Raw genomic sequence first — 18373 nt, forward strand, 5'->3', positions numbered from 1 at the left:
CGATCCATTTTCGGGCATGTTTCAGTAATGACTGATCAACTGTTTATATTTAATAGCGTTAACTTTCAGTGTTCTTCATTCAGAAGTGGCAATAATACCCAAGTAAAGGAAACTGAAAAATGTTGGAAACATTTGTACCAACTTAATGCAATCCCCAAAACAAATCAAAAGTCACACGCTTGAGATATTTCAGATGATTACAGGCTGAAGAATTTTAAATTTCAAATGTCTGATCACTGCTACTTTATTTACATTTTACAGTCAGAGGATACCAGCATTAAAATTGTGCTGGGGCAAGAATCCCAAAAGCAAAAGCTGATACACTTATTTACAAAAAACTTTCAAATAGCCCAGTGGTCAACCCTCTTAGCTGCTAAACTGAATGGCCATACTGACTGACATTGCTACCTCACTCTTGGGAAATATAAATTTTCCAAGATCAAGTCATCATAATTAGGCTGAATGTTAGATTTTATACTTGACAAAAATTGTTACTGATTTCTTCAATCCATAATTCAGCTGATAAATGTCTATGAGCTGCAAAGGGAGGAAAGCCAAAACAGTTAGTCTCCACCAAAACTATATATAAAAAAACCAAAATGAGCCAAAAAGTACCAATAGTCTTATATAAAGTGGCTGTTCCTTAATGAAGTTTAACTGGTGTTGCTACAGCTTTAAATTTCCCCAACACAAACAGGCAAATCACATTTCAACAACCAGCCTGTTAAAGTAACAAGAACCAAGTACCTTGGGCACCCAAATTTAAAAAGTTGCCGATAAATAGGAAATAAACCACAAACACTGCTTTCACCTGTTTTAAAATAGGTGTTTAACATCCATCAGGTAATAAAAGTAAAATTCACAATAGCTTAAATAAAAAAGTCAGACAGAAATTGGAGAAAAATAAATAAATAAAAGTGGTCCAAATGGCAGATCCCAGCAAGTTGTGAACACTAGCTTGGAAGAAAACAGGAGAATAGAAAGTTTAATGCATTAAAATCTGTACCCAGGGTTGGAAGCCAGGGGGATGTGCATTTAGAGATTGTTGCTGCTGTTGTACCATCTGCTGTGGCACTATTGGAACTTCATCTGTGGCCTAGCGAATGGTAAACAGCAAGTTAGTTGTCACAAAAATACATTGAACAATGTTAATATTCAATCCAGCAGTTTAAAACTGTACATGACATCAAGTCAAACTCAATGTAGCATAAATGTGTAATTTGGCTACGGAATACTTTAGCCAGTTTATAAAAACGCATCAGTGCCAACATTGAAGGGTTTATTTTCAATCACACAAGTAGCAACATCCTTATTTAAAATGATATATTCCATGGGAGATATGTATTAAAAATCTTGTGTACAAACTAGTACTTGCAAGATCAAAAGTATCATTGTTAGCTCAATCATTTGGTTTCAAGCTCTGGTCACGGAAGAAATTTCTGAAACATCACTCCCGACCAAGTCATCATCTTGCTTATTTTAACACCTTGCATTCATAGGAATACAGCACAGAAGGAGGCCACCATTCAGCCCATCATACCTGTGACAGCCAAAAAAGGAGCATTAAGCATAATTGCACTTTCCAGCTCGTGGTCTGTAGCCCATGACATTACAAATGTATATAGTTTAAATGTTTTCTGCCTCTAACACCCTTTCAGGCAGTGAGTTCCAGACCCCCATCACCCTCTGGATGAAATCTCAATCCTGCTCTAATCATTCCACCAACTGAGAAAAAATGCAGCCAAATTTACTAGTCACATTTAACCTTACAGGATAAATTGTTAAAAATATAGATTGGACACCACATTTAAAATAGAAGAGTACTTTCCATTTAGACTGAAGAACTGTTCTTCATACTTATAGATGAAAATGAGAATAAAATTAGGATCAATATAGCAATAAGTGGGCAAGATGAAGTAAAGAAACACACCCAGATCACGGGTGCGTAAATGGTCTGCAGGAGTGACTAGAAACACTGAACTTAAAGTTGTAAGAGAAAGGAAACCAAACAGCAGGGCAAATGCTAAATATTAAAATACAAGCTCAACAAACCAAATACATCCCAACCCGGAGAACACAAAAGGCTGGGATTTTGGTTGGAACAAAGAAGATAAATTAGATCAATGATAATGCAGAAGAAACCAGAACAAAATAAGATATGCAGAGGCCAGTAAACAGTGAAGGCTTTGATAGTAGCAGAAAACTAAAACATCGCCGAGATTACGGTGTAGAACAGCACAGATTATTTGGCTGCAGTCTACGAGAGATGAAAGAGACTGCAAAAGTATCTCGGGTGGATATGGAAGAAGCACTGCTGGAGATAAATATCGCTTCAATTTTAACACTCTAGTTAATGAAGGCACGAGGTGGGGGAGAAATGTCAAAGCTCAGCCAATATTCATCCCAGAATGTGAGCAGTTGGAACAGAGATGAGTGCAGGCATTGATGAGAGAGAGATTGATGATAGGACAAGGATAAGTGGGAACAAAGATAAAGAACTTCTAAAACGTTTCTGCAATTACCTCATGGTCAGGAAAGTGTACTTGTGTTATAGAACATGGAAATTCAGTGTTAATAGACAATATCACAAATCAAAATAAATTGTTAAATTCAAAACAGTTCAATACACAAATATGCATTGTAAATAATCTTTCAGTTAATGTAAGCCAATTCAGGTTTGGCTCAAATGGCAAGTTTGAGATGGCACACTTCAAAAAAGCTTTCCCCCTGCCCTGCATATTCAAAAACTAGGAATTGTTGTGCACCTCATTTACAGATCCAACACAGTTTCCCATGTTCAATGTTTATACTGAGCAAGAGCTTGCACCATATTTCCAGGACAGGATAACGATTGCATGGTTTTACTGAACAAAAGCATTCTACTACCTCAAGCGACATGCATTTGGTTTAGGATTCTGTAGTATTAACCACACTTGGGGTTAGTTTTGGATCCATTAGGTTATTGGACAGGCTAGTTATTGGGTTGGATTAGCCTTTTGAGGGAAGAAGCTGAAATGCACGTTAAGTAGGCTTCCATTAGTAAGAGTTGGGAGGTCAAAAGTATACTAAATCTCAGGAATGATTTGGATTTTTCCAAACATTGCTCCACTTACACTTGGCTGGTAGCTGTACAATAGATTTAAGTTGATTTTAAATACTGCTGCTGCTAAGATTCAATTAGGGGCTAGAATAAATCTGCAGGTAACAAAATGTGTTACTATGAATAAATTCAGTGATAGAGGATGGATTCCTTTGGACAAGTCGGTAATTGTAATTTCAGACAAACTCTCCAAACAGTACCGATTTTTCATCTCCCATAATAAAAATCAAGGCTCACCACTACACTGAATGGACTGTTGGCAACATCTACTCCTCCAAAGCGGACATAAACAACGTAGGTTCCTTTTTCAGGGGCTATGTAGTAGATGTTATAAGTTCCATCATCATTTTCGATAACATCTGCCTCCACTTCGGTCCCGTCAGGGGTGCAGATTGTACAGGTGACCTTACCCTTGCCTGCAGCTTTCGCATCTACTTTCATTCCCAGTTCTTCTCCCAACTGAACAGTGGGTCCAAGGCCAGAACCTTAAGAAATGAAAGGTAAACATTTCTATAAAATGTACAATTTTAAATAAAATTTAAATTAAGCTTAATCAAATTAAGTATTACATTCTGCAATTTGCCTCATTTGCACGGTTTAATTCAAATGGATAATTTGAAACATCATTCTCATTCACAGAACGTGAATGTCACTGGCAAGACCAGCATTTGTTGCCAATCCCCACTTGCCATTGAGGTGCAGGTGAATTTTGACCACCTGGAGTCCACCTCAACACCCATTGCGTTGTTAATGAGAAAGGGGGTGTCCAGGTTTCTGACCCAGCGAGTGATGGAAATGGAAATGTGACATTGCTGCATCAGGATAGAGAGTGTGGCTTGGGAGGTCAACATGCAGGTGGTGGTCGTGTTCATAATCCAGTCTTTTTTCATAGTCAAATAATCTAGGCTAAAGCATTAGAAATACCAATGCTGCTGGCTTCTCCACTGAAGTAAATTGCTATTATTTATACACTTGTATGCAAAGGCTCAAACCAAACCTTTCCTAGAAACTTTCCTAGAAACTCTTTCCTAGAAACACAAACGAGGCAAGGCAATTGTTAGTCCACTTTTTAAACAGTCTCATTACACAAAGTAATGAAGTCTGTCACAGTTACCTGACATTGTACATTTGCTGGCATCACCAGTAGCTGCTGCACGGATTCGGTAAGGAGATGCTGGGATCTCATCACCTCCATATTTGATTACAATGGTGTAACGTCCAGTCTTGTCTGGTATGTAGGAAACCTTGTAGGTGCCATCATTATTATTGTAGATATTAGCTTTCTTTGGCTTCCCTTCTTGATCCTGCAGACAAAGAAAAACATTACGATATCAAGCCAAAATGAACAAATGTTGAAATATTTTGAACTTTTTTTTTTTATAAAAGCGGCCATTGAAGCAGCTAATAAGCCACTCCTGATGACCATGGCTAAAAAGTGTGAAGCAGTTTCATATTGGATCATATTGAATTTTACAGTTCAGTTGTAGAGAGGGCACACAAAACTAAATCACTCAATTCTAGGAAGGATGGTTTTGATCTATTCAAACAAGTAGGACATTCTGGGGAGATTGTTGGGTGTTGCTGTTAACCATGGCAGAAAGTCCTTCCACCCTAGATGTGTTCAGTTAGCTGCAGTGAACAACCTAAACCAAGGTTACAATGGCAACTACCGTCGTCTCCCCACCCTTGTAACGAAACAAAAATGGATAGAAAGCAAGGAACGGTGAAGGGAGCAATATTAAAATGGTCATTCAGCTATGTAAGATTACAAATTTTGCAGGGAGTTTTATGCATGCATAAAAGAAATGGGAACAGCATTAGATCTAGTACCACTTCACACTTAATAAACAAATCAGTATTCAGTGGCGTCATGAGTGCCTTTAAAAAAAAATAAAAATGGGTGTTTATCAAATAGCTGCAGTGATGTCAGTGTGTGGGTGGAGCTGGGCTCTGCTTTTACTTTTGTTTTGAGCTGAAAAGCTGCTTTGTGGCTCTGTTTCGTTTTGCTTAGAGTTGGAGCTGAAGTCAAAGCAAGCAGATGTATACTAGTATCTCTCTACAAGCTAAAGAATGTCTTCAGCTCATTTGATGATTTCAAAGTAATACCCGTTTCTGTACAGAATTCAAATCTACTGTCTTTGTTAAAAAGTGTTTTGGCTTATGGATGTTGTTAGGAAAGTTACTAAGGGTTACCTATAGAATATTGTATTTGGGAAAGTATCAGTGTTTGTAGTTGATAAGATGTTTACTGTGTTTATAAAGTGTTAACTAAATTCATAGAATAAACATAGTTTTAAAAATACCTTAGATCTCGGTTGCATCACACCTGTAAAGTGGGCCCTTGTGCTCCCCATAACCAAAATCTATTAAAAGTTGTGGGTCAGGTGAACTCCATGAGTTACTTTGGAGGTTTCTAAACCCTGGCCCATAACAGTGGGCACATTGCTACATCAGACTTTCAATCCTTATGATTCATTGCCAATGGTCAGAACAATTATTGTGCTGCACCCATATTACAGCAAAAGGAGAATGATCAAACTGGGGGAACAGTCAGGTTTATGCAACAAGCCTTTAAACTGGATAAAGGCTTATTTTAAAATTACTTAAACACTAATGTACGCAGTTGAGGAGCAATGCTGCATGAACAGCTGCTAGCTTATTTGATCCAGTGTGTAACTGTTTTCTCAGGAAAATGATTACATTTTTGGAAGCTTTCAATTTGTTTACCTTGAAGTTGCTCATCTTTTTGGCAACTCATTACACTTGCTACATAATTCACAAGTTTACAAACGATTCAGTGCACAGATCAGATTTTTCAGTTTAGCAAAATCACTACTGAGTAACTGCTTTAATTTATTTTTTTAAATGATGCAAGCCATGAAAGTTTTGCACAAACCTAGCAACTCTTAAATGAATACTTGAATTATACAAATCACTGCATAGATCGCAAAAAAAAAAAAAAAAAAAAAAAAAAAAAAGAGAAAGAAAGAAGCTGTTTTATCCACGTTTTTCACTTTACCAAGAAAAGCATAGCCAGGACAAGATCCTTCATACATACTCAGAAGGTAGGATTAAGAGGACAAAAACCACAGTCTGTCCAAACAAATTCTACGGTAATTTAAATAAAATCCCGCTGAATGAAGCAGGCAATCTTTTCAGCCATCATTGGCTAAATTAGTAACATTGCACGTAAAGATTTTTGTTCAACTAACTGCAGGTCCTCCATATCAAAATGTAATAAACATACAGATAGAGTATATGGTCCTTGTAATATGCCAGAACAGACTGTTGCTGCATACACAACTAGGACAACAGGCTTACTTGCCCCTCTCCATTTGCAGGGAAAATTTTAAACTAATGCACATTAATCTACTATTTGATATAAAGAGAACCTACTGTTACATGTACAGAAAGGAGTCCTTCGCCAGCATCTTTGGCATCAATGGTAAATTCCACAGGTAGACTAGCTTGTACGCCAGATGAATCGAGGCCTGGCCCGCTGGCTTTCACTTTGCTGGCATCATGAGTTGGCAGAACCTTAACCCTGAAAGGACTAAAGAAATACGTACAATTATTAATCTGGCATGCATTTGAAGGATTGGAATAAATTATGAATATCACTATCAAATTGTACATAGGCACAAGAACTAGGAGCAGGAGTAGACAATTCAGCCCCTCGAGCATACAATCATTGCAGATCTCCTCTTGGCCTCAACTCCCACTTTCCCCTGGTCTCCATAACCCTTCAACCCATTACCAATTAAAAATCTGCCCATTTCCTCCTCAAATTTCCTGGCATCCACCACACTCTGGCATAGTGAATTCCAGAGATTCATGACCCTTTGAGAGAAGTAATTTTCCCTCACCTGTTGCTATCCCTCATCATAAAACAATGGCTTCCCATTCTAAATTGCCGCACAAGAGGAAGCATCGAATAGGTCTATTTTGCCAAATCTGAACATCAGATTAATTGAAAAATGAAACAATCCTCAAGTTGGACCATGCACATGAATACAATGGATTTACAAAAATGGATGCATACATGAACAAAAAAAAAAAGTGTAATGATGAATATATGTCATGATGGGAGTAAAGTTAGGCTAGTAGGCACTTCAACTTGAAAATGTAACAATCTTACTGTTGGCACAAATGAAGGATCTTATAGATGGTAAATAGAAGGACAAGTACAAATGAAACTATTCAATCAAAATTTGGGAGATGAGGAGGTTGGTTCCTGTCAAGTCACGCTTACCAAAGGAATATTAGTAGAATGCAAACTTCAATCAGGACAGTTATTTCTCCTTAGAGCTCTGATCTGACATCTTCAACCTGTTGTACATTCAGGAATTGGTGTTTTTAAGTTAATACAACGGTTGCATTATCTGTATAGAGCCACGGTTTGACAGCAAGCTAAGCCAAGGCTGAACTGTGTGGTGCAAGTTTCTGAGGTTACCTGCGAGGAAGGTCTTCATCTCCGTACTGGACTGAAACAGAATATGGCCCTTCAACTGAAGGTGTGTAGCTGACGGTATGAGTGCCATCACCATTGTCAATAACCTCAGCAGGCTCACTTATGGCTGCAAGAAAAGAGAAGAGATGAAAATACCAAAACTTGCATAACATCAGTCAAAACAAAAAAAAAAAAAAAGGGCCCAATAAAATAACCCATGTGTTTTCATTAATCCAGGTAGTCAGCTGTGCATAAAAAGCTGGTTAGTCTTTTAACTCAATGTACTGCCTTGTAACCGTACTGAATGCTGCAAAACCTGTAAAGCAGAGTCAATAAAGACATTTTACTAGCTTTAGTAAATTTAATAATATTAAGCCATTCAGAAAAGTGCAGAGGAAAGAGATATCCATTTGGAACCTTTTACTTATGGTGTTCACAGTTAAGCAAATGTTTCACTACTGTAGTTTGTATTAAATTTGTAATTTGCTCATTCAAAGTTTCATGCACATCAAGGTTTGCTTGAAGCCAGAGCAGACTGCAAGTAGATTTGGACTGGCAATATTGTGCACCTATTCTGCCGGGTCATGAATCAAGCTACACTAAACGATGAATTTCCACTAAGTAAAATTCCTTCTACAACAAGATTCTTTTTACACCTTCATAAATGTTGACATTGCTACCTGGAGGATGCAACTGCATATTTCCCAGTGAATGGTAGAACCCTCAAGAGTATTGAAAGTCAAAGATCTAGGAGTACAGGTCCACAGGTCATTGAAAGGGGCAACACAGGTGGAGAAGGTAGTCAAGAAGGCATACGGCATGCTTGCCTTCATTGGCCGGGGCATTGAGTATAAGAATTGGCAAGTCATGTTGCAGCTGTATAGAACCTTAGTTAGGCCACACTTGGAGTATAGTGTTCAATTCTGGTCGCCACACTACCAGAAGGATGTGGAGGCTTTAGAGAGGGTGCAGAAGAGATTTACCAGAAATGTTGCCTGGTATGGAGGGCATTAGCTATGAGGAGCGGTTGAATAAACTCGGTTTGTTCTCACTGGAACGAAGGAGGTTGAGGGGCGACCTGATAGAGGTCTACAAAATTATGAGGGGCATAGACAGAGTGGCTAGTCAGAGGCTTTTCCCCGGGGTAGAGGGGTCAATTACTAGGGGGCATAGGTTTAAGGTGAGAGGGGCAAGGTTTAGAGTAGATGTACGAGGCAAGTTTTTTTACGCAGAGGGTAGTGGGTGCCTGGAACTCGCTACCGGAGGAGGTGGTGGAAGCAGGGACGATAGTGACATTTAAGGGACATCTTGACAAATACATGAATAGGATGGGAATAGAGGGATACGGACCCAGGAAGTGTAGAAGATTGTAGTTTAGTCGGGCAGCATGGTCGGCACGGGCTTGGAGGGCCGAAGGGCCTGTTCCTGTGCTGTACATTTCTTTGTTCTTTGTTCCCAATTCCTCATGAGTTTCTGCAGTTAAATGCAAAGACCAGCAAGCATAGTAGCACAGTCCTATTTGACTGACATTTTTGCTACATGCTTTGGAGTATTAGAACAGGGCCATTAATGCGGCATAATTCTTGCAGGATAGCCATAAATTTAAATCAAATACAAAATAGGTTCACTTAAAGTCAGCCTGTGTTGACCAATCCAACCCAACACTTCTTCAAATCATAAGACAGTAAAGCAAACGCAAAAAGACAAAACTTTCAATGAGCAAATGGTTTGAAATAAATTTTCTACCAGGTCAGGTATGCAGTGTAAAAACAATCATACCCAATCAAAGCAGTGAAGCAACCTACTCAGTCATTCAGGATTCTTCAAAATTTACAGATAATTTACATGTCCAGGATTTTAAAATAAATTTAACTGGGTCATGCAGAAATTTGTCAAGAGGTGTAACAGAAACATGCAATTATAAAATACTGATTACAAATTCTTTTAATCTTAGAACTAAGGCAGCCAGATCTCTCTAATCAGAAGGAGCTACAAAATAAATGGAATTTGATTTTTAAAACCCTTCATACAAAAATTAACACAACAAGACCATGTTAGAGGGACAACATGGAAACTAAAAATTCAATTGAAGCATTAGGCCTAGCTCTTTGGCTCTTAACGCTAAAGCAGACAGGACCAACGCAATTGCTCCCGGCCATATACGCCCGCCACCTTTCTTGCCTTCAGATTAAGCAGCTCAAATCCAAACCTGTCTCACTGTCATCGTTCTTGGTCTCTCCTTTAAAGAAGTCTGTAATCGTTTTCAAAGGACTGCGCCATGGTTGGAGCTGTACCTCACCAACTAGAACAGAAAACCTTTAACTTGCAGTAAATCTGAACAGTTGCTGAAAGGTGACAAGTGATACCCTTACCAAAAAAGGAGCAGGTTTCCTAGCTGTGCAATGGGTCAAGAAATACGTAAATAAAAATTCCACTCCTAACACAATTATACAAGGCATGTACCTGGCACACAAACATTAGTGTCTCACAACTGAATTATCAATCTTGTACTAGGACTCTTCCGACCCGCAGCATGTAAAGTTACATTTAAACTTCTATCGAGTGTCTTGGTTTTTGATCACCAACAGTTAAAAGAAGACTGTTCAATGTTATGATCTTACCTTTTGGTCCCAACACAGTTACTTGAAGGGGAGCTTTTCCAGCCTTGCTACAGTCCACAGTAAAATGTTGTGGCACTTTGGCTCGTACTCCCAAACTCAGCCCAGGTCCACTACACTTCACTTTTTTGGGGTCCACAACATCCTGGACTGGTACCTTAAATGGACTGCCTAAAAAAAAAAACAAGGATACTTTGATGTTTTGCACTTGGTTAGTTTTCTTTTTTTCATTTTATCAAAACCTTTTAATAAAAATGTCAAATATTACAATAAAGAGCAAACACAAATCTCATCAGTTCTATGGTAATGCCAATCTACTCATTAAAGTCCCAGAAGTTCCAGTGATTGCATTGCAACCACCAGCCATTATAAATGGCAAGATTCGGAAAGTCTCTGCTCAGGACACCCCCCCCATTACAGCAGTCAAACATCCCACGTAAATCGATCAGCCCCAACATATTGGTTAGTTTTATTCTCATGGCCTTGGTGGTCGCATGCCAGGTGGTGGAGGACCTCTCATTCCTGGTGGCGGGGGTCGCATTCCTGGTGGCATCCCCATTGGTGCTCTGTGACCAAGAGGCAGACTTGGTTAATTTTCAATGGCAATTTAGAGATGGGCACAGAGATGGTCACATAAAAGGATAATGTTAAAATGGATAATTAGACAAGTGCGTATCTGACCCAAGAAAATGCACAAATCTAAATATTGCTGTACAAATGCATTCCAATCAACCTTTCACAAAGGGGGCAGCACGGTGGCACAGTGGTTGGCACTGCTGCCTCACGGCACCGAGGACCCGGGTTTGATCCCGGCCCCCTGTCAGTGTGGAGTTTGCACATTCTCCGTGGAGTTTGCACATTTTCCCAGTGTCTGTGTGGGTGTCACCCCATACAATCTAAAATTATATGCAGGTGGATTGGTCACGCTAAATTGCCTCTTACCTGGGGAAAAAAAAAAATAGCATTTATTAAAAAAAAACTTTCACATAATCCATTCCAATTTAAAACACTTCATAGGAAATAAGTCTCGATGGGAAAATGGAGAATGATTGTAGATTGAAAACACTGAATAAATATTATTATTTTTTTAATATAAAGAGATCAACAAGAGATGAGTAACTTGGGAACCTAACTAAACATGTTAAACAATACATTCCTTCAATGATCAGGGCACTGAAATCATCTAGATTGGTTTAGAGTTCAGAGTTCATTTAAAAACAGTAGTTTAACAGATACAGTAAATTTACAGGCTTAAATTTAAAGGCTTTACCAGTTATGTGCTGTCCTCCATAGGTAACATTCAAGTCATAATCTCCAGGGGTGTAAGGGGTGTATTCAACACTGCAGCTGCCATCTTTGTTATCCTTGCAAGAGATCTTTGCCTCTGAAGGTCCTTCAACAGTAATTCCAAGACCACCAGTACCTGCCCCTCTGTATCACAAGATTTTTAGTCATTATTTTTGTTAGGATTAACTTAGTTATTTTGTCAAACTACAAACAAGTCCTTTTCAGTACTTCACTGGTATGAAAAATACTACAGTTCACACACTAGTTTAATATTGTGCCACTATTCAATCCAAAATACATTGTTCCATGGCAGTGAACAGCAGTGGTGCATTTCATAACGTTCATTGCGGTCATATAATTAGTGACCAGTGGTCGAACCAATACCTAGACCAAAGGAAATAAGACTACAAGTGTCTCGTATGAAGCTTCAATAAACAACTATCTGCAGTTATCCAGATATTTGTGGGTCACAATCATTGGCCATTATATTGGTAAATATTATAAACCTGGAGAGAATAACTATCCCCTATATATGCATGCGGTTTTCTCTCATGGGAGTCTACTATGGATTCAATCATTTTTGATCAAGAATGAGGGGGAACTTGGATTTCTGTGCCGTATGGGAATGTAGCTGCGGTGAACTGGATCCAATTCCCAAACGGACTTAAAAAAAAACAAAAAAAAAAAACGAACTCTGCAATCCAAAAGGCAATTAAGAAGTTTAAGATTACCTTGTTACCACAGAGAATTTATTCACTTTGTTTGTCAAGCCCTCCTGAAGTCCAGGTCCACTTGCTGAAACACGAGATGGGTCACACCCTTCGGTGACTCCTACCTTGAATGGGCTCATCAGAACTGGTGCATCATCATAGGTTACATCAACAGAGTGCATACCTGTACCAAAAAAAAAAATCACCACTGGTTAAAACTCATCTACTCAGCAAGTAATCAGTTTAACAATAAAAAAGAGAAAAGAAGCATTTGTAAGAGGAGTTTTTGTTATGGGAAATGAGAAATAAAATCAAGCGCAAAAAAGCAAGAAGAAATAGGAGGAGGCCTCGACCTGGTGCGAGAGGTTGCGGCTGATACAGCTGAAGGTGGTATACAGGCACACCTCACGAGGGCGAGGATGAGACGATACTTTGAAGGAGGATTAGAAGCTGTGTGAATGTTGCCGGGGGGGGGGCCTAATCACCTTCATATGTTTTGGTCGTGTCCAAAGCTAGAGGATTACTGGAAGGAGGTTTTTAAGGTAATTTCTAAAGTGGTGCATGTGAAACTGGACCCAGGCCCCGAGGAGGCCATATTCGGGGTGTCGGACCAGCCAGGGTTGGAATCGGGTGCGGAGACAGATGTTGTAGCCTTTGCCTCATTGACCGCCTGAAGGTGGATCCGGATGGGTTGGAGAGCAACCTCTCCACCCTGAGTCCTGGCGTGGCTGGGTGGACCTGTTGGAATTCTTGACTGTTAAGAAGGTTACGCTTGGGAGACTTCCGGTGACAGCGGGTGGTAGGCAGCCGCACAGTGGAGGGCTCCCATTTGGGAACGGCATTTTCGCGGAGTAACACCCAGTCCTAGGGCCAGCGACGGCAGTAAAAGTCAGGGGATAGCACAAGGAGAAGAAGGATGTCGAAAATCACCAATGCTGGTGGAGGAGGCGGTTTCCCCAGTGAGGACGGAGGTGGCGAGAGCAAGGGGAGGTGCTGAAGGAAGTGGAGGAGATGGTATTGCAGCACAGTGATCAACTTGCCTCGATGGGGAAGGAGATGCGGAAGGTGATGGACACGAACAAGAATCTGAGAGGAAAAATGGAAGATCTGGAAAACAGATCCAGGCGACAGAATCTGGGGGCCGTGGGGCTGCCCGAAGGAGTTGAAGGACCGAAGCCGACTGAGTATTTTTCCGCGATGCTGGCAAAACTACTGGGGGGAGGGCGAGGACCTCTCCCGATATGAACTGGATCGGGCTCATCGGTCATGGAGGCCTGTACCAAAGGCAAGTGAGCCGCCAAGGGCAGTGACTCTGTGCTTCCGTAGGTACAGTGTGAAGGAGAAGGCCCTGAGCTGGGCCAAACAGAAGCAGGTGGTGCAGTGGGCTGGAGCTGGTATACGTGCATACCAGGACTTTACGGTGGAGCTGGCAAAAGATGCAGGCTGCCTTCAACCGGGTGAAGAGGGCACTGTACATTGGCAAGGTGCAGTGCGGCATTGTATATCCAGCGAAGCTGAGGGTGACTTACAAGCTCAGGGACTTTTATTTTGGAACGGCGGAAGCGTTTGTGAAGGCAGAAGGACTGTGGCAGAACTGAGAAATTGAGAAATGGCCATGTGCCGATGTAACCTCATGACTGTATTTTCTTTTTTTTTCACTGCGCACGGGTGTAGAGGCTAAAGGAGCCAATGTTGCATATATTTGGACAAGGGAAGGGACGGGACTTTCACTCGAAAGGAGGGCTCTTTGGGGTGTAGGTGGATATGCGTGTTTGCGTGCTAAAAGGGGATCTTTGGGCTTTCCTAGGGCCGGGCAAGGGGGAAAGGGACCCAGGTGGGGGCCTCCACGCTGGCCGGTTTAAGCCGGCCAGTGAACGGGAGGGAGGTGGGGGGAGGGGCTGCGGCCATCGTAGCCTGACAGAACGGGATCAGAGTGGTCTAGCCGAGGTGGAAAGTTGGGGGGAGGGAACCGAGGTTGTGGGGGGGGGGGGGGGGAGGAGGGGGGGGAAGGAGGAGGAAAGAGTTTTACAAGAGGTATTGGCCGGGAGGAGCTGGAGACTTGGGGGGGGGGGGGGGTGTACAACATTGGGGTATCATGTACGGTACTCTCTTAGAGGCTGGATGGCATTGGTTTGGGGGGGGGAGGGGGTGGAGAGCCGTGTAGATTAAGGGTGACTACGGGTAATCCCGGATTCCTTTGTCATTTGTTTATGTAAACAGGCGGGTTGAGATTTGGGGGTTGGTGGGTGGATGGGATCGTTGTTGTTATTATGGGGATTGACATATCTTGTTGATTATTGTTTATTGTTGATGGGTGTAAGTAAATGTGGGAGAAAACGTGAAAAAGGAGAATAAAATTTTTTTTTAAAAAAAAGGTTAAGCTTGAACAGAGGGGAAGGAGATAATTCATGGGCATTATTCACTTTCAAGAACTGGATAACATCGAACATTAGTTTGGGGGGTGGGGGGGGCGGTTGTGTGTTAATGGTGGCCATGGGTGATGATGGATTCCTTTGTCATTTGTTTGTGAACATGCGGGCGAATGTTGGGAGGATGGGATCGTTGTTTTTGATATGGAGATGTACATATTTGTTACTGATTATAGTTTATTGTTGGTGGGTGTAAATTTGGGAGAAGTGAAAAAGGATGAGAATAAAAAATATTTAATAAAAAAAAGAAATAGGAGGAGGAGGAGTAAACTATTTAGCCATTCAATACAATGTTGGCTGGCTTTTGGAATCAACTCCACTTTTCCACTTGCTCCCCATATCCCTCGTTTCCTCGACACCAAAAATCAGTCTCCGGCTCAAATATATTTCAGTGATGGAACTCCACAGTCCTCCAGGCAGAGAATTCCAAAGATTCCCAATCGTTCGAGTGAAGTAATGTCCTAAATAATCGCCCCTCATCTAGAGATGGTGTTCTCATATCTGAGATTCCCCAGTGCTGCCAAACCCCATCAAAAACTGGTCTCTCAAATAAGAACACTTGTGCTGCGGCTACTGCCACAGAAGTTATGCTTTGATCTTTAAAAATCTACTTGTGGACTGGACTGAGCTGAAGATTGACCATGGGTTTATGATAGTCAGTGATTAATTTATAATCTGAACATAGGGTTCCTAGTCAAAGCAGCAGCTATTACTATAATGTTGGTGTGGGGTGTTGGCCTTGTTCACCTAAAAATTAAAATAATTGTGTCAATTCTGTGTTTAATCTTAGTTCTTTTACTGATAAAGTAGAAAAAACAGGGAAAAAAAGTCAAAGTAGAAAAAAGCAGAAAAAAAGTTAAGGGCATCTAAGGAATCAGGTGCGGAGAGGAATGGAGATTCCATCATTACTAGGATTAATTATGCCTTCCGCACATCAACTCCGTAACCTTCCATCATACCCTTTTCATATGGAGTGTATTCCACTGCATATGTCCCATTTCCATTATCTTTAATCAGACAATCGGTGTGAGATCCTGAAGGATTTATGATGCCTGCTTTGAGGTGGTTTCCTCCCACCTTGGTCAATGTACTGGCATCCACTGTAAAGTCCGTTGTGGCATCACAGAAAACTCCTAGAAAAAGCAAATGCAGCTTGAAATAAAATCCAACCAAACAAAAATTTGACCATTACTGTCCCAGCTGTACTTTATAGCCTCTTGACTGTGCAATGCAGTGCGCTATGGACCAGAAACAACACACATTTCAGTGTATTCAAGATCAGTTATTGAAACATTAAAGCTACCTATATAGCTTCCCTGGGCTTGGAAAGACATCAGGAGTGGGGCTCTCTTGATTGTGCAGTAACATTTCCCAAAATCAATAGAAAGACCCCAGATCAGCTGTAATGCCTTTTGTGATCTACCAAATGTTTAGCATCACATTGCCATGGCAGTCAAAGTATGGAGACTGCCAGCAATCTTGAAGCCATGCGGTGCTTGCCAATATGAAAAACTGGAAAGAGAAGGTTTACAAATAATCATGGTATTCCGCATTTCAAAAGACCGATCTAGCACAAGAGCGAGAATTCATAAAATTCCCAGATATCTACTTATGGATTCTGCACAACTACTAAAAAACGTGATTTCTAACCGACAAAAGGAAATTTTTACAAAGCTATAATACATAAATCACAAAATCTACTTTTTGCTCATACATGGGGCGAAATTCTCCGACCCCCCCCGCGGGGTCGGAGAATCGCCGGGAGGCGGTGTGAATCCCGCCCCGCCGACACCGGCTGCCAAATTCTCCGGTGCCGATTTGTGTGACTGACATTAATATTGTATTCTATTATCCTTATCCATTTCTCTCTTCCCCCCCACCCCATGAACTAAACTCTGGCAATGGTTAGTACGCCCCCAGACTTTGACAAGCTCACTGCCAGTTTTGCAAAATGGTGATCAAAGAACCTGCAGAGTATTTTAATTAGACCATCTCCAAAATAGCCAAGTGTTTGTTTCAAATTTAAAAGTGGTTGTTCTTTGCTGTTCCAAAAATATGGTTGTTCTTTGCTGTTCCAAAAATATGAAGAACATGATCATATGCAGGGCAGCACGGTAGCATTGTGGATAGCACAATTGCTTCACAGCTCCAGGGTCCCAGGTTCGATTCCGGCTTGGGTCACTGTCTGTGCGGAGTCTGCACATCCTCCCAGTGTGCACGTGGGTTTCCTCCGGGTGCTCCGGTTTCCTCCCACAGTCCAAAAAAGTGCAGGTTAGGTGAATTGGCCATGATAAATTGTCCTTAGTGTCCCAAATTGCCCATAGTGTTGGGTGGGGTTACTGGGTTATGGGGATAGGGTGGAGATGTTGACCTTGGGTAGGGTGCTCTTTCCAAGAGCCAGTGCAGACTCGATGGGCAGAATGGTCTCCTTCTGCACTGTAGTGTCACGGTAGTGAAGCCTTACAAGGCATTGGTCAAGGCTCAAAGGTAGCACTCTTAGCTCTGGCTCAATGGCTTGATGACAATCCAAGATATACCACACCATTAGCTGAATGTCATTCAAAACCAGACCTCCCAATTCTCAATTTGCACTCAAGGCAGATGCAAAAGGTCCCATGGCACTGAAAAGAGCAGCAGTGAACCTGCTCTGACTGGCACTCAAATGAACGGTTACAGAAAACAAGTCACTTGGTTATTTGTGTCATTGACATTGCTTGTGGGCCCTTGCTGTGCACAGATTTGTTGCTATAGTTAATTAAAAGCAATGGCAAGAGCTAAAAAAACAAAACAAAGGGCCTATGATTTGGTTTGGGATAGCCCAGGTCAAAAATATTGAGGGGGAGGAAAGAGAAGAGAAAGAGGGATTGTGGGGAGGCACTTACTAATCAGACTGTAAAAATAGCCAAATGGAGGAGAACTACAAAAACCACTCACCACGCCCTTCGATTCCAGGGCCATACACTTTAACACCACTTGTATCAACTGCTGGATCCACCTGCAACCGTACTGGAAATTTGGGCACAGACTGCCCGCCATACATCAGTGCAATTGTGTGCGGACCATGCTGCTGTGGAATACAGCTGACTGTGTGAGTGCCATCACCATTATCCTGAATGTGGGCTTCAGCCCGAACACCGTTATCTGATACTGGTTCTATGGTCAATTCACCAGGACCAGCTTTAGAACAGTCAACAGTGAACAGTCCAGCCTCTCCAACTTTTCCACGTTCCAAACCAGGACCAGAGGCAATAACTTTGGAGGAATCAAAGGGAAATTTCACGTCTGCCTTGAATGGAGATCCTGGAATGTGAACTTCTTCAAACAAGATATTAATAAGATATTCACCAGCTTCATTTGGCAAATAAGAGACTGAACAGGTTCCATCCCCATTATCGGAGCACTCAATCTTGGCTTCACATGGACCTTCCACAGTGAGGCCCAACCCACCAGTGCCAGCTCCTTTGGTATTTATGGTGAATTCAGCAGATTTGCCAACAACACCACTTATGAGGCCTGGCCCATAGGCTTTCACCTGCAAAAGAAAGAAAGGTTCAAGTTATCAGATTGAATTATTGTAAATAGGTCACCCTCTTAATAATGCCATGTAACAATCCTAAAGCTTTCAGGGAAACAAAGACAAGTCAAAGAAAGCTAGATGCAGCCACTACAGGTGGAGAGGTAAAGCCATCACCTCCTCCAATTCACAAGATTCAATAGCAGCATATTCACAGATTCAATAGCAGCAAAGTAGAGTGTTCAACAGCTAAACTTAAAATGTT

The 18373-nt window shown here is 41.3% G+C and overlaps 1 protein-coding gene across 5 annotated transcripts in view; it reads right to left on the reverse strand.

The window, feature by feature from the left end:
• flnba (filamin B a) overlaps positions 1-18373 on the reverse strand; it is a 218688-nt gene that overhangs the window by 48710 nt on the left and 151605 nt on the right. Inside the window, exons 22-32 of one of the 5 annotated variants that reach the window (XM_072472407.1) lie at positions 17529-18126; positions 15554-15727; positions 12187-12349; positions 11439-11599; positions 10172-10339; positions 9760-9852; positions 7554-7677; positions 6497-6653; positions 4215-4404; positions 3338-3585; positions 1007-1096 (exon numbers count right to left, since the gene is read on the reverse strand). In XM_072472407.1, the coding sequence (XP_072328508.1) occupies positions 1007-1096; positions 3338-3585; positions 4215-4404; positions 6497-6653; positions 7554-7677; positions 9760-9852; positions 10172-10339; positions 11439-11599; positions 12187-12349; positions 15554-15727; positions 17529-18126 (2166 nt within the window). The remainder of the gene's footprint in view (positions 1-1006; positions 1097-3337; positions 3586-4214; positions 4405-6496; positions 6654-7553; positions 7678-9759; positions 9853-10171; positions 10340-11438; positions 11600-12186; positions 12350-15553; positions 15728-17528; positions 18127-18373) is intronic. The other 4 variants (XM_072472404.1, XM_072472406.1, XM_072472405.1 and 1 more) reach the window with 4 other exon arrangements.

Source organism: Scyliorhinus torazame, chromosome 13 (genome assembly GCF_047496885.1).
Source record: "Scyliorhinus torazame isolate Kashiwa2021f chromosome 13, sScyTor2.1, whole genome shotgun sequence".
Taxonomy (NCBI): domain Eukaryota; kingdom Metazoa; phylum Chordata; class Chondrichthyes; order Carcharhiniformes; family Scyliorhinidae; genus Scyliorhinus; species Scyliorhinus torazame.